Below are 25,004 nucleotides of genomic sequence, written 5' to 3' on the forward strand. Positions count from 1 at the left end.
TTTTCCTTGTTTTATTAAAGTAACTAATCGGTCAATTTATTTCTTGCATGAAATGATAAAATATTATTTCAGTAAAATGTAATAATTGTCAGTTTTGTCAATATATAGCACTGGTAGTAGTAAATAAATGTCAATGTTAGGAAAAGGCTAAAAATAAATAATATAGCTAATGGGGTTCAAACACCACAAATGCAGTTTTCAGGACCCCCAGGTTGGGAACCACTGACCTTCACTGTAGACCAAGTCTCCAGCCGTTAATTCAACAAACTCACAAAAACATTTTAACATTTTATTTTCACAAAATATCCCAAATACAACATAGTCTTACTTCCATGCCAGTAAACATACAGCATGTCAACTGGCTGAGCAGCTTACCCCCCCCCAACCAAACAATGCTCTACTTCCATGACATAGGTTTACAAAAAAAAAAAAAAAAAAAAAAAAAAAAAAGGTGTTTAGAGTCAAGTGATGCAGTACTGGGTTCAGTTTGTCTCGTGTCTTAAATACTGCAGCCTTATGACTCAACACAGCTAGACTGAACTGGTCCAGAAGCAGCAGAATCTGTCAAGTGTAACATACACATTAAACATGCGTACACTCATACAGGCATACAGGTAGGTACACACACACACACACACACACACACACACACACTATTTCTCTGGATGAAATCCCCTTGTGAACATCACACAGGTGCAGTTTATTACATACACTCAGTAACACACACCCACCCACACACACACACACACACACACACACACACACACGAAACACTCGCACTACAATAACAGTACGCCTTTATGTATAAAAATTAAAAGTAAAAACTAAATCTTCGTTCAGTCCAGCTCTTTGTTTTGGTGGTAGAAATAATACAGTACACAGTTACAAAAAAAGAAAAAAGAAAAGATGAAACCTGTAAAAATTAAACAGACCACCTAAAAAAAAAACCCTTCATCTTTACAGCATTTAGAGCGTTCTGTGATTCCAATTAGACACGTTTAAACTACATGTTACCCGAGGGCAGTCGCTGAACATGTGCAGTTTTGCTCAGATTAAGGTTGAGCTCTGTACTGACGATGAGGCCATGTCGACATATGTGTGTGCTTTTGTTTCCGTTGCTTTGACACTTCTTCTTTCTTCATAATACAATCCAGGTGCATCGGTCACTGTCTGCCAGCACTTGAAGGGACGAGCCTACAGGTGAGAAGACGAGTGATATTATCCCCAAAAACACATGTAGACAAACAATCAAAATAACAGTTTGCAAGACTGTAAAACATCCCAACAGTAGCTGGGACCTTTGTCATAAAAACAGGAGACCAACGTATGTTAAGACTAATCTCAGTGTTTACTGAGAGTTCACTGCAATAAAAAACCTGTGCCACTCAAATTTATGAAACTTTAACTGACAAAAACACTTAATACTACTACTGAATTTATCTGAAACAAACACTTAACAGAAGTGACAATTACCCACACAGCCTTTTACACTGAAGATATTTTTTATGTCACAAAAGGCAAAGCAGCAGTGTACATAAGAAAATGACTGATGGCTGAATTTAAGGCCCTTTTCACAGCAGACATTTTGGCTACATTCACATTACAGTGCTTAATGCTCAGCTTCGATTATTTTCCCCAGACCGATCTTTCTGCCTCGCAACTTAAAGCAAAAAATGTCACATTTGTGAGAGACATATGGGGAACACATGTATGACACAGCAGTGCAAATGTGGAGGATGATGACAATTCCTCATATGTTGCAGCGGGGCTGCCCATTGTACCGGAGGGCAGCTTCCCCAACGGCACTCTCCCAAACAAAAGCACGTGGCAAATTATTATGCACAATGACATCATCAGACCTTCATTTGTTTTGGTATTTATGCCTGTGTTTTTCCTACTGTGTCAAAATGACTTAACCGCACATGCTGGCTCACTGTCACAGTGTCATGACTCACTGGGACACTAAAATAGAACAAACACATTGTTAATAATATTAGTTACACCTGTGGTTTTCCTACGATGACAAGTGTCAAAATGTTTGCTGTGAGCAAGTCCTCTTAGCAACGACACGCCTAAAAGCAACAGAGCGGTCATTAATGTTATTAGTTACGCTTGTTTTTTCCTGTTAAATGTAATTTATTATTAGTAACAAACTGGTGAGATGTTGAAACATGGCTTTATGTCTGACAAACGAAGCAGTGATGTTACAAAGTGTAATTTAATTTAACTGTCAAAACGAAATCAGTATGTTCGTCACATATTGACCAGTAAACAAGTGGTGGTAACTAACTGTGCAGTTTAATTTTTCCAATCTTTCTGGTAACACTCCAACTTTTAACAGAGGTACATTTAATTCCTATCCCTTAATTATCTTCTGCTAAATCAGGGTCGAAATGTGGGAGCAGCAGGCTAAGCAAGGTTTTACAAGAGTCCTTCTCTCCACCAATATTTTCCCAGTACACAAATACCCCCTAAATGTTCAGATCTGGACAGCAGAAGTCAAAAGCTGCCAGTTGTATTTGACCTCTGACTTGACCTGGATGAGTGAGAATCCTCAAAGAAAGACATCTGGACCACATTTTGGGACAGTTTTCAATCCGTGTTGGAGGGTGTGTGTGTGTAGGTATCAGGACGCTGAATGTGTGCAGATGTGCATATAACTCACCTTTGTGTAGAGCTTCATTGGTCATGCGATTAATGTAACGGGAGCTGCTCTCTGGAACCAACCACTTCATCACTGTGTTCACACAGGACTTCCTGTAGGAACTCCACACGCTCCCACTGAGAATAGAGATAAAGACTGACACCTTTAACACAACAGAAATGAGCAGAGCAGAACAAGAAAGAGACAGACAGATAGCATTGTGTGTATCTGTGTGTGTCTATGATGGGGTGGCAGTAGTTCCTCACCTGGTCTGACCCTTGACTTCTGTAAGGTCACCAACACCCACGGTGCAACACACACCTGTGTTTAGGTCCCAGCTCACCTGCAGGTTGGAATGATATGTGTTTGGCCTGGGAAAAAAAATGAGAAGCAGACTTAGCGGGAGCAGATGCAGAGCTGAAGAAGGCTTTGGGTTATTTAGGTACTGCAAGTACCTGCAGTGCTCCTCATCTGAGTTGGAGAAGGCCAGCAGCAGAAGACCAATGTTGATCATCACAGTGTTGGTTTCAGGACACACCTGGCACAGATGACACACACATTATCTCCAGGTCACATGCAAAACAGTCTTCCTCCCTTCCTTTTTTAAGCTCAAAAACACCAGAGTTAAAAATCAACTTACTGTAGAAAATACAGTATGTGAGATGAGGTAGGAAATAATGCATACAGCTGAAAATGTACCCATATACTCAGAACATTCCTCTGGTGCTCTCAGTGTCATCTAGAACATTTTCCTAATTTACTGTCCGTGGAGCAGCTCTAGTCTTTATACCCTATGACATCACCAATTTGAGTTTTAGCACTTCAACTTTTTAGAGTTGATCATGTTTACTAATATTTTGGACTGTCTAGACCACAGGAGTAATGTCTACAAATTTTGAAAATGGGCGTAGCTCCTCTTTAATAACAGTATAATGTGCTGCTCAAATTACAAAACTCACTGCCCCTCGGATGGTGGGAAAGGGAAGGGGAAAAGAAAAGCACATGGGGCCAAGAAAAAAGAAGAAGTCACCAAATGAAAGACTAAGGACACCGATGCAGCTCAAAGGGATGACAAAAGACTAGAGAGGAGGAAAAAATTACAGTGATGTATATAGTTCAGAGAAACCTGAGGAGAGTGACGAAAAGCAATCTGAGGTGAGAAAAGAACACGACAGCTGTAAGTACAGTTCAAAGCCAAAAATCCTCCCTATATGAAGCATTTAAGGGGGGATTCCCCCATTTTGAGTTTTAACGCACTGAGTCAACAAATGTGTACTGGAGAATTCAGGTGATTTTACTGTAAAGCTATATACAGTACACTACATGTCTAATGAGACTTATTATTTGCAATCCAATCTATATTGGAGACAAGCTGTGTGTTGTTAGACTATATCTCCTCAAGAATAAAGCACTACTTTTCTTATTTTTGGAGGGTAGCTTAAATTATTGAGAATGTAGGACAGGCATATTTAAGCTTTTGCTTTTACCTGAGCCTTTTCAGTCACAACTAAAATCAGACTGTCAATTTTGTTTATACTATTTGTATTGTTTGTATTTATTGTATCATGTATGAGGACTGAATAAAACACACACTGAACTAGTTTGGAATCGAGACATGAAGACATGAATAAGTGCTGCAGCAAACCAGTGTCAGGAGAATGAGAACGACACTGAAAGTTAACGAGGCATTGTGTGAGTGCACAGTACTGCTTGTGTGTTTGTGTGTGTGTGTGTGTGTGTGTGTGTGTGTGTACTGACTTCTAATATCACAACATCATAGTCACTGAAGGAGCAGAACTGAGGGGCCCAGGCAGCGTCGCTCCTGATCACCTCATTGATAAGATACTCAAAGTCCAGAGTCAGCTGCTCCACACACACACTCTGCAAGAAAGAACACAGGTTACGCTAATTTTTTTAAGGTACCAAGAATAAACACACAAACCCTCACTATCTATACATGTGAATTATGACTCTGTTTAATTAGGTGCTTGGAGACAAATGCTTTTAGCTGATTATTTCCAGTACTTCCAGGACAGGTAGGGAAACTTGACATATATATATTTCAATGTTTTGTGAATTTACAGCCACAGATATACTGATGCAAACACACACACCTGTCCATTGTGTGGCCCGGTGACCAGCTGCAGGTTCCGTCCTTTAAGGTCAGTGACTGTGAAAGGTAGTTGAACTTTGTCGTCTTCATAACCTGGAGAGACAGAAACAGAGAAGAAGAATGCCAGACCTCAGACTTCACCTGACAAAGGTTACTGTTGGAGCCAATATGGGTGTTTTTGTTTGCTGTCACACCACAAGGGGGCAGTCAACGTTCTTAGAATTGGTGATGGGTCACGTCAATCAATTAAGTACAAAAAGACACACAGCTGTGGGGATCAGTGTGTTTGGACCACAGGAGGTGTTACGTTTCTTACTGCAACACATAATGTTAAAACATAAGAAATTAGTCTAGTAAATAAACAGATTTCTGTCAACTACCACCACCGAAGAACCGAAGAATACATCGCAAGAAAATACAAAGTTATGCGCGTGCAAGAAAACACTTAAGTGGTTCATTCACCGCAGTGGAAGCCGGCACTGGGCCAGTTTAGCCACTACAGTTACTTTACACTTGTTCTGTGTGTCCTCCCCTCTTTCTCTCACCTCCTGCACCTCCTGTGTTCTGCTCTGCTGCCCCTGGCTGTTGGAGGCAGTAGTGCAGACGTGAATAGTTGACATATCCAGGCTCACAGGGGCCGACCTCCTGGGATGAGGATGGGGTCAGCGGGGAAGAAGGTGATGAAGAGGAGGAGGCAGGAGACATCACTTGTTCAGAGCACTGTGGCAAACTGCGGCTCCCACCTGATGTTGACGCCTGTGGCAAACTAGTCCGTCTCTCCTCCTCTCTTCTCCTCTCTACATTTATCCCTTTGTCTCCTGGTATCTGTGCTGCCTCTTTTTCAGCACCATCAGCTGATCTTCTTTCTGCCTGGCTTTCATTTTCTTTTACTCTTCCTCCTCCTCCTCCTCCACCTCCTCCTTGGGCCCGCCTGAAGAGGTCAGCTGCAAACTCTCGTGCCCGCACCGCTGCTTGTGACTGGCTGGGAGATGATGGGATTGGAGTAGGCCTGCTAGGTGGCAGTCGGCTTTCGGGAGATCCCTGAGGTAGTGATGGAGGAGATGTCGAGGAGGTGGAGGAAAAAGATGAAGCGGCTTGACTTGACAAAGCTGCTCTCTTTGTGTAAAGGATCTGCGATGACTGACCCTGCTTACCTGCAAGAGACAATAACCTATAGCTGAGATCAGGCCACACAACATCAGCAGACAATTTATTAAATCTTACAGGTGTGTAGTGGTGACAATGAGAATGAAAATAAGTGTCAGGAAAAACATTTGGGAATTTGTATTTTATCAATGTGGCACAGTGGAACCAATTTGCCATTTTGGAAACAAGAGAAATAAGCATGTCAGAATTGACCTAGCTTTTGCTGCACTAGGGATGGTTACACCAACAGGGCTTTTTAAATGGTCTTAAGCTAAGTCGGTCGTAACTTGGTATTCCAACGCCGACCTTATAGTTATGCCTGTTGCACCATCTAGGCTTAATCCTTCTGCTCAATAACACCAGGCGTGAATCTTACACCAAGTCAGGAGCAGGCATAAAGTCAAATCTCAGTCCATCTCTATCTATCAGCAGCCTGATACATGAGAGCCAACAACAGCCCACATTAGCTTTCCTGCTGAAGTCTCCTTTTTCTAGCTAACCTACAAACATTAACATGTCTTGTTCTTTACCTCAGATTGTTGAACAAGCAATCGAACAAATGTTCACAGCTAAAAAAAACTGCTAAACTGCTAACAACACACTGTCCGTTCATGAGTTGTGAGCTACAGCAAAGTTGCTTACTATTTCTCTACTTTCATCTTATGTGTGGAGATCTAACTGCCAGGCCAGCTGCTGTCAATCAAACACAGACATGCCTCTCCTATACAGATCTTGATGTCCATGAAATTTCTATTTCTTTATCATAATAACATCACCACAAATGATAAATGATTGGCTTCACATTTGAAAGACAGCCAGAGATTGTTAACAGTGTATCCAACACATGCACTACTAGGCAATAGCCATAGTGGTGTGGGCATTCACATGAACGCACGTAGCTGTGACCGGGTATAGTTAAGACTAGGCTCAACTTTGGTTAATGCAACTGACGTAATGTCGATTCTCAAGACTGGTCTTAACAAAAAACGACTTAGGAGTTGGGACCAGGCTGAGTAAAGACCAGTTTCTGCTCCTGACGTGACATTATTTGCTCCCCTAACCAAATTTAGTTCCTCTTTAAATGTTACCTGGGCAGAGTGAGATGCCACACGCCACCAGAGAGTAGCTCGTGTTTAACAGGATGACCTGGTCCTTCTTCAGCTGGAAAGCAGGTTGGAAAGTGGGGAACGGGTACACCACCTGGTACCTGCTGTTGAGTACATAGCCATGTTCCAAACACTCACCACTTCCTGTGGAGAGAAATGGATGAAGTCTGATGAGTCAGAGAGACAGAGGCAGTAAGAACAATAAAGTAGTCCATCTCTGTGAATGTGTGTTTACCTGTGCGTATGGTTGTGGCTGACGGAACAGGGCAGCAGTAAGAGCAAGGTTTAGGAGGAGGCATGGAGGCGATAGTGATGTAGATGTCTCTGTTGTTTTCATCACTCATCATTAAGTTCATCAGAACGGAGCTTGAACTGCGTGTACTGGCAGGTAGAACCACACATGCACACATAAATCACATATCATTACCTACATGCTGCAATAACATAAATTCTGGATTAAACGGATTCAACGTATTCATTATTCCTTACTTGAAGCCAAAGATGACAATTTTGGAGTGGTCATTTGGCCATTCACACACAGTCAGGTAAAGGTCGCTGTAAATTTCTTCTCCAGCAAACAGGCGTACATGATGGACCTAAAGAGAAAAAGCAGACACAGGACAAAGGATAAGATATGTATACATTAGGCTGACTTATACAGTCAGGTCCATAATTATTTGGACAATGATACAGTTGTCGTCATTTGCATCAGGATGAAAACTGAAGTGTTTGGGGCACCATTATCTGCTCAGATTCAACTAAATGCTTCAAAACTCATTGGACGATGCTTCACAGTGCAGATGGACAATGACCTGAAGCATATTGCAAAAGCAACCAAAGACATTTTTAAGGCAAAGAAGTGGAATGTTGTGCAATGGCCAAGTCATATCATCTGACCTGAATCCAATTGAGCATGCGTTTCTCTTGCTGAAGCCAAAACTGAGGGCAAAACACAAGCAGGAAGTGCAGACAGCTGCAGTAAAGGGCTGGCAGAGCATCACCAGGGAAGAAACCCAGCATCTGATGATGCCTATGTGTCCAACACTTCAGGCAGTCATTGACTGTAAAGGATTTGCAACCAAGTATTAAAACTGACTGTGTAATTGATGATTATGTTAGTTTGTCCAAATACTTATGAGCCCTTAAAGTCGGGGGACTGTGTGAAGAAATGGTTGTCATTCCTACACGGTTCATACTACATTTTTGAAAAAAGCCTTAAATGAAACCTGAGAGTCTGCACTTTAAGCAGGTATTCATTGTTTCATTTAAAACCCATTGTGGTGGTGTACAGAGCCAAAATGACGACAACTGTATCATTGTCCAAATAATTATGGACCTGACTGTATGAGGTTTCCAGTTATAACTCTCACAGGAAGACATGATATTACATCTAATAAGTCCTCCTCTGTTCACATATGAATCTTCTGGATGGACCACATTAAGGTTACAGTGAGTACATTTGCTTTCCTTTACCTGTTTGAGTCGACTGTGCAGGTTGAACTCCCACCAATAGAGATGGTAGATATAAAAGGAGAAATCATCATCTTCTCCACAATCGCTGGTGTAGGACAGCACGTAGCGGCCACATTTGGTGAAGCCAAGAAAGACATGTCTGGAACCCAAAAGTGATATATATAATATATGCCCAGCTTGAACACTATTTCACTCAGACAATCCTCAATCTAAATGTATTGGTCACTAGCAGTTAGGGATGCACTAATCCAATAAATCAGATTAGTAGTGGCTCCAATAGTGACTTCATATAGCATAATCAGGTATCAACCATGATGTGACAGATTCATATTGAAATAAATTTCCTCAATATCAGTTATAGCTTTTAAATCTGAGAAAAAGAGAGCAATGGCATTGGACCTTCAGAGAATCAACAGTCCTGATACACACAGAAATCGCATTTGCTTTGGAATGCGCTCAGTGTATAGACAAGGTGCTTAATGACAACAAACCTACTTAGTAAACACACACACACACACACACACACACACTGACCCCGCTCTCAGGAACTCCTCGCTGACAATGTTCTTTAATGGGACACACACTCGAGGTGGCAGCTTCCTGAACAGACGCTGAGAGAACTGTCCTGACAGCTGCAGAACAGGCAAGAGAATGAGTCAGATGTGCAACATAATAACGAGGGGTGAGAACCAGAGGGGTGTAAGTGACATTTGACCAACTCTGGGACAGCCAAAACAAAAAATGACCATACTTTGTCCTGACTTTGTTTGAAAGTCACTGAATTTTATCTTACATATTAAAACTTCATAAACATGTGGATGACAGTATACTTAATGAACAATATTTTGACATTTATTTAAAAAATATTTCCGTGAATATGTGTACCTTTTTGGTCCCAAATAGTTCAGTGTGTTCAGTTCTTTTGGATTATGATTAATAATGCTGGAAAATATGCTAAAATACACAAGTACCCTACCTCATCAGGAGCTTTCATTTGATATATATAACTCATATCATATGCGCCCTTTGCGTCCTCAAATCTAGAAAAACATACTTAGTACAACATGAAGCATAGAAATGTGATTAAATATATGGGAATTGCAGTATTTTTGGAATAGCCTTGTCAGTGGTGGTGGTGGTTCTGGATATGAATAATGTTACACAGGAAATTCTGCTTCATTCAATGCCCTACACTAGGGGTGTCAAACTCATTTTACTTCATGGGCCACATACAGCCCAATTTCATCTCAAGTGGGTCGAACCTGTAAAATTGGAAGCTACTGAGGGAAGAGGTTAACTTATCCCCTGCCTTAGAGACCATTTACAAATCTAATGTTTTAGCCATGTCTCTGCAATAGGATTCCACCATTATTGTTTTAAGATATTAAAAGATATATATAAAGTTATATTAAAAGAGGTAGAGCAGTTTGTCCACCAATCGGAAGATCAGCAGTTTCGATCCCCGGTTCCTCCAGCCTACATGTCAAAGCATCCTTGAGCAAGATACTGAACACCAAACTGCTCCTAATGGCTGTTCCATCGGTGTGAGTGTGTTTAAAAACTGAGTAGCAGGTGGTACCTTGTATGGTAGCCTCAGCCACCAGTGTGTGAATATGTGTGTGAATGGGTGAATGTCACTCGTAGTGTAAAAAGCACTGAGTGGTCAGATGACTAGAAAGGCGCAATACAAGTGGAGGTCCATTTACCATATTAATGTAGCTTCTTTTGTGTTGAAGCTGCTGATGGACAATATTCTGCACAATGTTCAATGTCTATGAATATGACCACAATAAGTATCTGATGTTATGTCAGAGAGCTGCATCCTAGTCAGTCAGCCTCTGAAGCAGCATTTGCATAAAGTAGGCTGCTCACTGCTGAACCTGCTCCTGAGACCTGGCACCTCTTTGCCTTCACAAGTGCATCAATATTAGGTGTGCAAAGACATCCAATGGGCCGGACTGGACCCTTTGACGACCGGTTCTGGACCGCAGCCTGTGTGTTTGACACCCCCTGTCCTGCACAGTAACAGCTAAACATAACCTATCTAAAGGCTCGAGCACAGTATATCATTTGTCTATTAACTAAAGTGGCTACGTGATTAACATTATGCCTGAGGGTTGTGGTCGCAATAAGGAGCTGTGGAGCACTGTAAGTTGCTGCTGTGGTTTAGCTGAAGCTAACGCCGACTGAGCTTTCAAGTTACGATAACGGTCAACCGTTAAAGGTGTTCATCATTAGCTAGCATGCTAACACTGTTCATTTACATTCAGGCGTCTATGAATATGTTTGCAAACCACGCCGAGAGAGACAAATGTCGAGAAACATTGCTGGGAAGCAGCGGAAACTCAAGGTTTCCAGACTTTGTAGCATTAGCTAATTAGCCACCTGCCTGCCATTAGATGTTAGCTTCCGAGCTAGTTAGCAGCTAGCCCCAGAAGCTCCTGAAAACAAGGCGGCTTCCACTTGGAGCAGTCTTATTATTTACGAACAGCTCTATCCGCAATTTAAGTCGGGTTTTGTGAATTCATGCCTACCTTCCCACGCATGAGAAGCTTCACGACATGGTCTTTGTGTTTCCTTTGAGGTTTCTGTTTGCTATCGTCCTTTTCTGATTTCGAGCTGGGCGCCATCTCCCACTGAAACTGGTGTCCCTCCTCGCAGTCAGGTCCGTCCTGATTGGTCCACAGGCTGCATGAGACTGCCCTCACTCGCCGGTGCATACATCCATCAAACCACAACAAAGGTAGGGCACGACAGAGGTGACATCCTGCAGGAAGCCACTACAAAAGGATCCAAGTATGTCTGTTTTATCACTGTCACTCCCAGCATCAGACATAAGATGTAGAATCAACCAAACAGGTCGTTTCATCTGATACGACTTTATCATAAGGTCTAAAATGGGGGACAACCCACCCTAAACACAGTGGTAGTCATGAGCAAACAAGAGGAAAGAAACTGGTAATTGGATGTTTTATTTTAAGTATTTAAAAACAAGCTGTAAAAAATAACATCTAAAAAAATCAGCATACAGTAACGGAACCTATTGGAACAAAAAAGAAAAAAAAAACAAAGATAGAAATTAAACAGAGGGCAGTCAAGCACACCATCACATACATGCTGCACACAACCACCCTACACTCTGGAGGACAGTTTGTGCCTCATTACAGCCCACTTACACACATTTTTCTGTTCAGTAGCATACACTGTATACAGGCACACAACCCCCTGAAGAAAAATAATTACAATGAATAAAATTAAAAATAAGAAATCATGATAGCAGGGAGAATACACCTGCAACTTAACACTGGGAATGTTTTCTTAAAAAAAAAAAAAAAGTTTAAAAAGTACCAAGAACAATAGGAGGGGAAAAAAAGACAAAAAGGACCAAAAATTGTTGCATTTTTTTCTTACAAACAATAATTTCTGAATATATTCAAAATACTGCTAGACCGTTTTTACCCTCAAGAAATTGAAGGGGGAAAACTACTTAAATGTGAGACAGTGTTGAGATACTGTTGTGCTAGCTTGCAAACAAAGATGCTTATTAATTCACATTTCTTTTTAAAAATGAGCAAAAATATTACAAGGGGTGGGTGAGGTGAAGGGGCAAAAATGATAGTAATCCAAGTAGCGATTTAGTGCTTTGTTCAATACATGGGTGAAATGTGTTCCCTTTTTAAATTATGACTTAAAAAACAAGCAAGAACGTTGTAATAGAAAATGTCTGGGTGGATGAGTAAACCATGATCTTGTCTTGTTAAAGCCAAAAGGAAATCTCGATAGAAAAAAAATAAACAAGTCCAGAGAGCCATCGCAACCTTCCAACAGACCGAGCCAATCGTTTACTGGGCCTGAAATGAGACAGACAAATTTTAATCAGTCTTTGCTTTGTAAAGAAATGGGGAAAATTCTCACTACATTGTGTTCTAGGGCTGTAATAGTACATAAGAGTCACAGTTTGCTTCATAAACTGGTTTAATACTCTTGCCAGGGACTGAGGTAGCAGTGTGCCCACTAGCAACTTTGGTAAACCACTTACATTTTATAATAACAGGGCACATTTAAAACACTTCTGTATTAGACTGTAACAAACACAACACTTTCCCAAAAGGCAACAACAGGCTATAAAATTAAATACCATCTCTTATGCTATGAAATTGAAAACACTGAAAAAGGCCTACACAGAACAATAAAAAAATAACACTTGTGCATCAGGAGAAGTGTTTCAATTATTTCCCCCTTGGCTATATTTAAACATTCATAGCACCCACTGTTATCCTGGTGATCAGAACATCTGGCTTCTATTTGCCCTTGCCATACTGTGACTGGCTTGCACACCAATCCGCTTGTTTTGCCAACCTGAGCTTGTGTTGCTAATGGTGTATGGATAAAAGTTCACAGGTGGAACTCAGGCTTGCCTCAATTGGCATACCACCGTAACATGGTGGTCTGGTATGAATACACAAACCGTTATAGCCCTTGGGGCCGTTTATACGACAACGATTTCAGTAAAAACGGAAAAGTCTGTCCTTTGCATTTTAAAAAACTTCTGTGTTTATATGACGACGTTATTGAAACGATCCCCGTTCACACAGAGCCACAAAATCTACTGGAAACACTGTAGTATGCACGGCAGGCCAATGGGTGGCAGTGTAAATTTGAAAAGCAACACCACGGCATGACGCCATGCGCCTGCGCTGAAGCGCCTTCCTCTCCAACGGGCTGATTACAAACCAAAACAAAGACAACACAATGGCAAAAGCATGCACAGATAACTTTGTCTGGATGGACAACGAGGTGGAGTTGCTACAGTAACAGATCTACACTTCAAATCAACAGGGTGAGCAGCACAAACAGAGCTCAGCATTGTTGTTGTGACGGTCAGCATGCCTAGTGACTGGAACCGTAATGCGCATGTGCGAAAAGTCCATTTTCAGAGGAACTGCATATTGCACGTTTACATGACAACGGAGACGCTGCCGTTTCCAAAACGTTGCACTCTGGAAACCGTTTTCAAATCGTTGTGTTTTCAGGCACCCAAAACGCCACTGTCGTGTAAACGATCGGCCAAAACACAACTAAAGTTTACCGTTTTCAGTTGAAATCATTGTCGTATAAACGGGGCCCTAGTGTGTGTGTGTGTTAAGAATTTTATGCTGGATCAGTAATTAACACCAGCAGGGTGCCAAATAATGCCAAAATAGTCTAATAGTGACACCCACAGCAAAAGACTATTGCTGTGGGTGTCACACTGTGACTTTGGTTTTTAGATGATCTTAAACTGTTGACTGCCTGGATGATTCTCTATCTACCTTAATTTTAATAGACTCCCTATGGTATTATTTGGCAACACTAGGGATCACCAAGAATGATTACATGAAGATTAAGTCAATGAAGTCTGCTCTTATAATTGTTGTTCACTGGACAATAAAGAACCTTGTACCTCTGCTATCTATATTGATTCTGTCACAGTATCTCATTGTAAACACACAATGGCACATAAAACAGTTGGGGAAACATTTCTATAAAAATTGGTATGCAATATTTCGGCCAGTGAATGTGTTTTTTCGGTGGGCAATTGTTTTTAGCTCACTAGACCTTGACAGCTACAAGGTTAATTTGGGACACTGGTCATGGGTGTGCTACCTGTTGTCCCTGCTGAGGAGCAGCTGGCTGTCCAGGCTGCCCTGGCTGTCCATAGTAGGCCGCCTGCTGTCTGTAGTACTCAGCCCAGGCTGCACTGTAGTCCTGCTGGCCACCAGCTGCAGCTCCTCCCGCTGCTGCCGCTGGGGCAGCTACTGCTGTGCCTGGAGCAGGTGCTGCCCCTCCAGCTGGCTGGGCTGGAAAAACACAAGACACACAATTTGTACAGGATGAACACATTCATGTAGTCAATGCATTTCATGGTATAGTGCTGACATCAGTATGATTGATTATTTACTAATTGTAATACTAACAGTACTGAAATGAATACAAGCAATCCTCCCAGACAGAACCTTGTAGTTTCAAGCTCACACTCACTCATGCCCATCTTCTTGTAGTACTCCTCCCATGCTTTTGTGTAGTCTGGCTGGCCCCCGGAGGCCTGTGGTGCTTGACCCTGGTCCCCTGGTGCCGGTGCCGCTGCAGGGGCTCCTGGAGCCTGTGCTCCCATAGCACCCCCTGGCTGTTGGCCGTAATACTGTGCATAGTATGCTGCCCACGCTGCGTTTGGATCTGCTGCTGCCTTGTCTAAAGAGTGAGGAAAGAAAAAAACAGGATAAATTAAGAAATGAAACAACTTAATATACCTCAAAAAAAAAAATCAGAGAACAATTTTTGGAGGTAGGTAGAGAAAAAGAATATACAATGTAAGCGAGTGCACATGATAAGGTACTCACTGGGGTCATGTGGACCTGGAGCTTGCCACTGCTGGTAGGTATTCCCCCCCCAACCCTGAGGACAGTACTGGGGACCACCAGGTGCTGCGCCACTGCAGAGAAGAACAGGACCACTTAGACACAAACTACTTTTTTATCAATTGCCCCAAAAGGAAAACATTTTTAAGAGTTGTACTTACTGGGGTGCACCCCCAGGAGGCCCTGCATTATAAGGATTGGGATTATAGGGACCCATGGGTCCACCTGGGCCTCCTGGACCGGGACCACTTCCCACTGGACACAGTGGAGCCTGGAAAAAGGAAAAAATATGTAAAATATAAATCAGGTAGGAGGATGTGTTAACATTTCACAGCCGTTTACACTGTGTATTCTTTCTCCGCTCTGCAAGTCACTTGAACATACCTCAATCTTCTCCTCTATAAGCTGCTTTGCATGGTCAATCTGTTGTGGGGAACCTCGGATGATGAACATTTTGAAATTAGGGTCACCGTTTGGTGGTGGCTGACGAGAGATCTCCACAAACGCACCACTCTGTTGGTTGATCGCTTTAACGTTCTCTCCTCCTCTGCCAATGACAAGCCCACATTTGTGTGCAGGAATGGAGAAGGCCATCTCTCCTCCCGGAGGACCCCAGTTCCCCTGGCCTCTGCCTCGCCCACGCCCACCAGGTGGCATCCCTGAACCAGGACCTGGGGGGCCCTGTGGAAGGGGACACGCCTTACATTAGGTTTCACTGTTCAACAGCAGAGTCCCATTTCTGTGTTCTGTCACCGACACAAAAAAATAGATAAGTACTTTGAAGAAATTAAACACCTACCCCCTGCCCGCCCTCCTCTCGTGCACGGATGCTCTGTAGCAGGTCAGTGATGATTGATGCAGCATGCTGACACTGGTCTGGTGGACCCATAATATGGGCTATTTTATCAGGACCTGTACCATCATCTGTAATGGATGACAGAAGGACAAGCAGATTTATTGGTGGGGGTTTGTACTGAAAACAAAAGGACCAACACACACTGTGAGTACAGAGACCAACATATGCCTCAACAGTTCTAGTAATGTAAAGGAAAAACACTTGGGCTCGGCAGGTGACAGACGGCTTAACGTAACAGCAAACAAACACACCGTCCACGGACAGTTTGTAGCCGACTTGACACTTTGCTACAAGCGGATCAGCTGTGATGTACTTTACGTTTTAAAACCAGTCGCTGGCGACTTCATGAGCCGAGTTGTGATGACACCATTATCTGGCTTGACTCAAGCTGACACGGACCTCTGCAAGTTTTCTCTGCAAAATTCTATAATTTTTTTTTTTTTTTTGGTGGATCTTTGGTCTGAATTGGGCTTATGAGTTTCCCGCCAGGCCAAGGAGGAAGAAAAAGAGTTGTAATTACATGTATGACTTAAATGTAATAAAATATGGTGCAGTTTAATCTTCCAGAAAATGTTTGGAGAGCTCACCTGGTTTAAACTGTATCTTCACTCCAGCATCACTCTGGATCTTCTTTATCATCTCCCCACATCGGCCAATTACAACTCCCACAGAGTGGCGTGGCACAGCTATCTGTAAAATTACACAGAAAATTGTGATAACTGCTCAAAGCTGTCAAGTCTCACCCATTATTCAATATTATGGTAAAAGTGCATCATCCATTCACACATATAATGCTACGGTCATTCAGGTTGAGGAAAATGGTCCTTATATACAAGAAGCACAGTTATGACAAGATTTCTTACGTCGATGCCGCCACCTCCACCACCACCACCGCCACCACCTCCCATTCTTGAGCCGTATTCATTCCTGTCTCCATAACCTGCGTGATCCCTTTCTCGTAGAATCTCATTAACCATCTCCTTTGCTTGCTAAAAAAAAAAAAAAAAAAAAAAGCAACAAAAGACAATGATTTGAAGGTTAAATAGGAGCATAACACCAATCTGAATCTCCAATTCAGTCAAAACTGCCCATTGTGCTTTAAGAGTACCTGAACTTTGTAGGGGTCTCCAATGATGCGTAGGGGTTTATCTATGTTGGGTGGCTGGGATCCATCTTGAATAAGAATCATTTTAACTCCAGCCCGCTCCTAAGATTTTGCAGGAGAGGAATGTCACACTGATCACACATGGCAATTTCACTTAACATGTTACACCAACACCAACTTCTAGAAATCAGCACAGAACTTTTTTTTTTTTACAGAGTAATCACTTTCTTTCTATTCTTTGTATAACTAAAACACTCTGAATCAAATGAGTCAAATCGTAGAGTTAAATTAAGGTACCCTTTGATTCTCACCTGAAGCTGTTTGATGGTTTCTCCTCCTTTACCTATAATAAGGCCGGCCTTGCCTGCAGGGATGATCATCTCCTGCATGGAACCACCTGACTGCCCATTGGTCGTTTCATGACCCCTTGACACTATGTCATCTATAAGTGCTTTGGCTCTCCTGGAGGCAAATTCAAATGAAAGAAGGGTGTTAAAATGACAGAAGAACATAAGATTAATGAGGCATAAAATCAGTTTAGTTAATGGGTGGGGGGGCATATTGTCCTTTACTGGCCAGTGACAGTGAAGGGTCAGTCAGGAAATGGGGGACAAAGGTCCCCAGCTGGAACTGAACCAGTGAGATTGCAGTTGCATGGCATACGCTGTAACCATTTTGCTACCAAGGCGCTCTGGGTCACACTAATCTGACTTATTACAGGCAGTGAAAAAAGCTCCAGCTGTGTCTACTGTAATGCCGTAGTCTTGAGCAGCTGCAGAGTTATCAAGAGGCCATGCATCTCATTTCAAAAAGCAGAAAAATGTACCTTGTATACAGCTGAAAGTTTTACTCTAAATAGTCATTAACCCAGCTCCAAGAAATTTTAATATTACCCTTAGGAAATGAACTAATGAAAATGAGAAGCATCTCAGTTTAGCTGCAAACAGCAGCTCTAAGCTACCGTTTAACGGCCACAGCATTTGCCCTAGGGGCCTAATATTTGGTAAGGAGGTCGTGTGAACATGTGAGAAGGTGTGTCTGTTAATGAAATTTGGAAAACGGTGGGGAGGGTAGTGGCTTATTGCAAAAAGGCGCATAACGTCAAAATGGATTCGGAGACTTGCACATGATTTTGTGGAAATACTGTTTATGAGCCAAAGGACAGCTGCATTAACATGTGGATGCACTCCTACATGTGGTCTCAGCTATTGCGAATTTGTGCTCGATTTTGTCAAGCAAGGTTAGGACACTTTTGTGCCCTGAGGTGAGCCTGAAAGGCTGTTATCTCAACCCAATGCCAGAATAAATGTTGGCAGTGTACATTTGTGTAATCCATGGATATGTAACACTTGTACATCATTATGTAGCAGATACGTTGAAACTGTACATATTCACAACAATGTGACTGGGGCGTCAGTGACTTAGTGGTAGAGCAGACGCCCCATGTACAAGGCTGTTGCCGCAGCGGCCCGGGTTCGAGTCCAGCCTGTGGCCCTTGGCTGCATGTCATCCTCTCTATCTCTCTCTCTTCCCCTTTCACACTTGGCTGTCCTGTCCATTAAAAGGCAAAATGCCCCCAGAAATATCTTAACAAAACAACAACACTGTGATTAAGATGTGGTTATCTTAAGCCACAAAACCCACTTGTTTATGGCTAGTAAAGGATCATGTTTTAACTTAAAGAAGAAAAAAAAAAAGAAAAAAAAACAAAAAAACAAAACACCTTTGGTGGAACAATTGCTGTGGGAAACGCAGTGATGAATCACTAAGAACACCCACGTTCAGTGGCAGAAACACTGCTGGAAACACTGCAATGTCTCACTAAAGAACAACTGGTTATGTTAGTTGTTGATCGAGCAGTGGTCTGCAGCCTGGCAGTCATCTCGCTTAGATGTCCACTATCCCTTGCGCCTACCAATGTAGAAGTCACCTCATATACTTATCAGAACTACGTCACTTTAGAAACGTTGATATGATACGTATGAATCATGCAAACGTAACTTATCCGTAATTTCTAGAAATGTACAATGCCAACATCTTCGTCTGGCAACTGGGCTGGATAACCACCACTGATTTCCACTAATCAAGCTGGACAGCAGTAGCACTGGGGACTTGGACTGTGAGAGCTTGGCTTGGAAACTGAAGTATGGACGGTTCAAGTCTCCATACAGACCGAGTATGGCGTGTGGACTAGCAGCTGGAGAAGTGTCAGTTTGCCTCCTGGCCAAGGTGTTCTTGAGCAAGGCATTGGACCCCTAGACTGCTTCAGGGGCGATGTATTATAGCTGACTCTACACTACCCCTCTGACACTGTAACTGCATGTGTGTGTTGTGTGTAACAAGAGTGACAGACCAAAGAGTCACATTTTAACTGCCACTGTGCAGATTAACAAAGAAAATGTTACTAAATTAATCAAAAAAAAACAACTTACTGTATGGCGTCTGGTGACCCTGTCAGAGAGACACTTCTATCTGGAAGACCAGCGCTGTCTGTGAGTGAACAGGAAGATAAGCATTAATCCAAGAGAAGCAAGAAAACCCATCGCACTTTGTTGACTTCTGGTGTTAGCACATATCTCACCGTGCGCAATCTGGACCTTGCAGCCAGAATCTTGCTGTATTTTGTTAATCTGTTCACCCCCTCGGCCGATGACTAGGAACAACAGCAAAGACAGTTAGATTGAACACGTGTAACAGAGGCATCATGTCAATGGTTTAGAAAACGTCTGTGCATGTACTTACTGAGACCGACCATGCCATCAGGAACCCTGAACTCTTCTGTCATTGTGGAGGGCCTGACACTGCAGACAAGTAAGAAAAAAACAACAACATGTAAAGGAAGTCATGACCACAAGCACTGAAAGTCTTCTTGTAAAAGACACAAAAAATAACCGTTTACCTTTGTTGGGACAGGGCAGCCAGCTGAGCTCCAATGGCTGTAAAGGAAGGAAAAATGTGGTGAGTGGCTGGAAACTGAACCAAGTGCGTGTTTGTAATAGGATCAATGAGTGATTTAACGTACACAATGCAGAATCAATTTCACTCTGTGATGCTACCTTCTTGGCATCGGGTTCATCTGAAAACATAAGAAAATGTGAGTCAACAATGTGGACTAACAAATGCAGACTGAGTGCCCGTTAGTGCCCATTTGTGCCCATTTTTCACCTGCTTCTTCCAAGGAACGTTTCTGTGCTGTGAATGGATAGTTCTCAGCTCCTCCGTTGTTGCTCACTGAGGGAACACCGTCTCCACCAATTTTAGCTGCAATCTAGAAAGACATACATGGGATGACGCGTCTGCAATACACCCTAAAATAGCAATGAACTCAGGGAGTTTTTCTTACAAAGAAAGATCAGCTCATTTAAAGGGGCACTCGGCAGGCACATGAAGACCAATTTACTCACAAGGAGCATACACTGATGTTGTCATCTGTGCCTGGAGACTACAAATTTAGAACAGACAGCCTTTATTGAAGTGTAAGCACCATAGCTATGGGTGACATTCAAATGCTTTGTTGAGGATTTTTCTACTCAATCTAATTTATGGACGTTTTAATGCTTCCACTAATGTGCAATGACATCATCAATATGCAAATTAGCATATGATGTCATCTTGCATTTGAAAAGTGTTGGCAACACTGCTCTTTGCAGTGTGTTTAACTGCAACTTTTTGGCCAAGACACAGGCCACGTGAAGCAACACAGCAGTCGGCCTTCGTGGTTCCCAGTCGTTTGATGTCGGTATGGTGTGTCCAGACCTTAAAGGGGACCTATTTTAAGGATTCCTAGGTGTTATTTTCATGGCCAAATAAAGTGTAATCAATATTTGAGAACCTGAGCTACTTTCTTTCAAAGACAGAAACCAGAGAAGGAAATCTCAAAAGTCTGCTCAACAGACAATGAATGGGAGCCCGATTTTGTGGACCCGCAGAATGTTTGTTTTCTTTTTTATACCCAAATCAGCTCTATTTTATCATAGTGTTTTCAGAAAATGAAAAAGAAAATGTACCCATATACTCCGATCATGCCCCTGACTGCTCTCAGTGTTATCCATAGCATCTTTCCCAATTCCCTCTTCATAGAGCAGCTCTAGACTTTATACCCTATGACATCAAAAATTTGAGTTTTAGCACTCTGGTTTGGGGGTTTGGAAGAGAGCTGTTCATATAATTTTGGACTGTTAGACCATAGGGTGAAGTTCCCCTTTAAGACTCGGACAAACTTTCTACATTGAATATCTGCAGAGAGCTTCAGTCACACAGATGCGCATAAGGTTCTATTCATAGTACAGTTGGCAGTCAGCTTCAGCCCTTGTCAGTAGACTGGAGGGGTGGGAGGTAAACTTTCTGTCCCCCTGCTGACATTGGGTGGAAGTGAAACTAAACAATGCTGCTGGGTGTAGAATGAATGGCTGTCAAATACCCAACTTTAAATTAACTTCCTCGTGGAAGCTGGCTTGACTTCAGTGTTTTGGACTGGTGTGGAGCAGGAGACTGGACCATGCACAGGTGGCATGCTTACTATGACTACAGTTCACCTTGCAACAAAAAATGGGCTGCACGCGGACATCTGCATAGCGGTCCATGTGGACCCTCACAGAATTGAGGACGTGGAAACTGTGATTTGTCCTTTAGACGTGAGGATATCTCTTTCTGCTGTATCAATTTTGACCTCTCATTTTTTGATCTATACCTGGTGTTCATGAAAGTGCTATAATAAAATGCCGAAGTACCCCTTTAATGTTTCTACGTAAGTGAAAACAGGGACTAAAATGAGACAACCATCACACCAACAGTGCCTTGACTAAAGCTGAAAACATGGATTAATCTATAGAAAGAAAATCAATACGCTACAATTTTGATAATAAATCGTTATACTTGATAAATCAAAAAGGCAATAATGCCAAACACTAGGTGCAGCTTCTCAAATGGTAGACTTTTTAAAGCTTGTTTCTGTGTAATTTAGCAGTTAATTGCATATCTTTGGGTTTGGGGCTGTTCCTCGACTAATCAGGTAATAAAACATGATAGTTTAATCATTAACCAATAATGCAAACAATCATTAGTGGCACATCTAACCTTGATAACGACAAAGACCCGTAATGGAGTTTCACACTTTGACCGTTAAAGAAATATCCAACGAGTAGTGAAATTTCAGTCACTAAATAAATGAACATCCCTTTGTCCATTTGATGCTAGTTATCAATACAATATAACAAGCGAGTCAATTAACCTTATTTTCCGATGATTCTAGTGTCACAGCAATGTTGTTTATTGTTCAATTCTTCTAAAATGGCGTTTTACACATGGAGGAGAGTGAAACTTCACGGTCAGCTTACCGTTAACTGAAGTAACTACCCAGGCTAACTTAGCTTAAGTAGCTAACGTTGGTCCATTTAACTAACCGTTAACTCAAAGATCCCGGTAGCGACAAGTCGGTTAATTTAGCTATACATGAAAGAGTGACCTACGTTGTCGCCGCCGCTCAGTTCACCCCGAAAACATTTCAACTGACCACACAACCTGGCGAGGGTAAGACAAATGAATGGCACTGCTAATAGCTAGCTCGCTTGCTAGTTACCTAAAGCTAACGTCACGGGTAATTAAGCTAGCTGCGGTTTCCCACCAGCTAACTAGCACGCCGGCTCTCTTTTCTTGTCGCTGAGCGCTTGATTACCTGTCTGGCTCGTTGTACTGCATCAGCAAAAGCGTCTTTTTTCATCCCAGCGCCGACTCCGTTAGTCGGCAAACCGCCGTAATCAGACATGCTGCTCACAAGGGGCAAATAGACACAGGGGGCAGGCTGGATAGCTTTGGCCGGGTCGAGCTGCGCAGAAGCGGGAAGGCTAAACCGGAGCGTACGGGGACACCAATGTGCGTGAGACTGCCTACCAGCCTACCACGCCGGCAAACTTCCCTGCTTAAAATAGCCAATCAAAGAATCTTCAAACACCGCGTCTTCCACTTCTTCCTTATATCTTTGCGTGTTGACATCCAACGTAATACAGTAAAAACACTGCCACCTCCTGGGCTGGAGGAGGAGCGCTGATCAGACTCTACACAGGGGCTTTCAAACATAAGGAGCGCGGGACAGAACCAGCCCGTCTGATGGTCCAATCTGTCCCACTGGTTGACCTTCACACCTAATAATGATTATGTATGTTTTTATTTTGTATTGTGATTTTAATGCATTTTCTTGCTCTGTAAAGCACTTTGAATTACTTTGTGTACGAATTGTGCTCTACAAATAAACTTGCCTTGCCTTGCCTTGCCTTGCCTTCCTAATATTGATGCAGTTGGTGCAAGTTTCAGGAGCAAGTTAAACAGTGAGTTGCTCGCTGTAAAATGCTGCTTAACAGGCTTTTCACCCCGACCAAAAACAATAAATACTTATCTTGGTCAAAAAATATTAAACATCATGCAAAATATTGTCAGTCTGCAGCTTCAGTACAAAATGATCTATATCAGACTTCTGACTTCTGGCACTGCCAGTATGTTTGATTTGTAAATAATTTGAAAGGCAGCAGATAACTTAACCTGCTTCCTCAATAGCTTCCACTTTAGTTGGTTTTGTTGATGCCAGCATTACACAAGACTGAAAACATATGGGAAAAGGCACATGTAATGATAGTAAATAGTTGACTGACTGAATGTGAAAAATCTGTGACATATTGTTGAAATTGCACCTTTTTTAAGATAAGATAAACTTTATTGTCCCAAAAAATAAATGCATTAAAGACAGCAGACAAGGGTTCCATACATTATCTGAGTCACTGCATTGCATTCAATAACAAAATATATGTATTCCTGTAAGACAATAGGTAGCAAAGTCAACAGGATTAACTTATAAATAAGTCATTTGTCCACCAACATTTATGTATTTATTTATTTGACACTTACAGGAATTTTTTGGAAATTAAAGACTTGTAAAATAAAGCTTCATCAAAAAAAATCCTATCAATGTCGGACAACCATGAGGTCAGCCATGGTCCTTTGGCCATTACAGTTGCATTTTGCTTATATAATTATGATGCTGCATAGTCAGAGATACTCAGTGAACCAAGGCATTAATTGAAATAAATGCATTGGTAAAAACATAAATTAAAAAAAATGCTTTTCTACATAAATAAACTTAATGGCCATTATTACTACAACCCTTCATAGCAGTATGGTTTATTGCAGCTCTGTGGGGTTTGTCCACGTGGTGTCTCTGCAGATAGCTCACAGGCATATTCAACAAACATCAATGTCATTTTTATGTTATACTTGTCAGATATGGAGCCTGAGAAAAGTGTCAGTCATTAATGTTGTGCGGCATGGGTAATTTATGGAGACAGTAGTTTTACGTTATTGTATATTTGTATAGATCCCCCAGCAGATGTGGTCCCCCGCAGTGTTCACTCTGTTGCTTTTTGCATGATGTCAAAAGTCAGAAAGGTAGAAAACCCCTGATTTAATTCTTAAACAATGTGTTGTATTCTAAAAGCTGGTTATAATATCCATTGTGTCAAATCTTTATCTTAAAAGTAAATAAAGCTATCCACTAAAGTAGTGGAGAAAGTACAATAATTCCCTCTGAAATGTAGTAGAAGTATAAAGTAGCATCAAATGGAAATACCAAAGTCAAGTACATGTACCTCAAAATTGTACTAAGTGGCATGGGTAAATTAATTTAGCTTCCACCACAGTGTCGATCATGCCCTTTATGTTCTAACATAATTAATCTGTCTTTGTCACAGTATGGTCCCAATATGTCACCCTCATTTCTTTGTTAAATTCTGATTGCTTTTTTTTTCTCACAGAAACCACAAAACCTGGTGTGCATTTATCAAGGGCTCATCCACACATCCATCCATCCACCAATCTTACAGGATAATTAAATTGTGCTTTTTAAAGATTGTAATATTCACAGTCTGTTACTGACATACAAGTGTTTCCCCATTTGTGTGATTTGCAATGTGTCCGTTGATAAAATCAATAAATTTACAAATTGAAGTGACAGAGACCTGTACAGTGTAACTTATTATGCAGATGATTGTAAGAGAGGACGACTAAAGCTATGGGGTGTCTACAAAAGAAGAAAAGGTGCGTTTATTGAATGAAATTTGTTAAATAGAGACATGCACCAGGGGTGTTGAGGTATGGACTGGTAAAGTAGATTTGGGC

General features: G+C 41.8%; 2 protein-coding genes across 2 annotated transcripts; both read right to left on the reverse strand.

Annotated features, from left to right (window-relative positions):
* Positions 1 to 275: 275 nt before the first annotated feature.
* On the reverse strand, positions 276 to 11,211 carry dcaf15 (DDB1 and CUL4 associated factor 15). Its single transcript, XM_033624131.2, has 13 exons — positions 11,017 to 11,211; positions 9,017 to 9,114; positions 8,483 to 8,621; positions 7,499 to 7,605; positions 7,245 to 7,390; positions 6,992 to 7,153; positions 5,303 to 5,911; positions 4,759 to 4,850; positions 4,403 to 4,525; positions 3,100 to 3,182; positions 2,911 to 3,015; positions 2,666 to 2,781; positions 276 to 1,194 (listed from the first exon to the last, which is right to left on the reverse strand). The coding sequence occupies exons 1-13, from the start codon at positions 11,200 to 11,202 to the stop codon at positions 1,139 to 1,141; spliced, it is 2,022 nt and encodes a 673-aa protein (XP_033480022.1). The 5' UTR covers positions 11,203 to 11,211; the 3' UTR covers positions 276 to 1,138.
* A 223-nt stretch (positions 11,212 to 11,434) lies between these two features.
* On the reverse strand, positions 11,435 to 22,745 carry khsrp (KH-type splicing regulatory protein). The gene is made up of 18 exons (XM_033624133.2): positions 22,516 to 22,745; positions 20,007 to 20,109; positions 19,864 to 19,917; positions 19,741 to 19,777; positions 19,584 to 19,642; positions 19,423 to 19,494; positions 19,274 to 19,331; positions 17,153 to 17,303; positions 16,845 to 16,943; positions 16,600 to 16,725; positions 16,324 to 16,426; positions 15,680 to 15,804; positions 15,265 to 15,561; positions 15,042 to 15,151; positions 14,863 to 14,954; positions 14,504 to 14,713; positions 14,129 to 14,322; positions 11,435 to 12,333 (listed from the first exon to the last, which is right to left on the reverse strand). The coding sequence occupies exons 1-18, from the start codon at positions 22,603 to 22,605 to the stop codon at positions 12,325 to 12,327; spliced, it is 1,989 nt and encodes a 662-aa protein (XP_033480024.1). The 5' UTR covers positions 22,606 to 22,745; the 3' UTR covers positions 11,435 to 12,324.
* Between the last annotated feature and the right edge of the window lie 2,259 nt (positions 22,746 to 25,004).

The sequence above is a fragment of the Epinephelus lanceolatus genome, chromosome 3, assembly GCF_041903045.1.
Source record: "Epinephelus lanceolatus isolate andai-2023 chromosome 3, ASM4190304v1, whole genome shotgun sequence".
Classification (NCBI taxonomy): Eukaryota; Metazoa; Chordata; class Actinopteri; order Perciformes; family Serranidae; genus Epinephelus; species Epinephelus lanceolatus.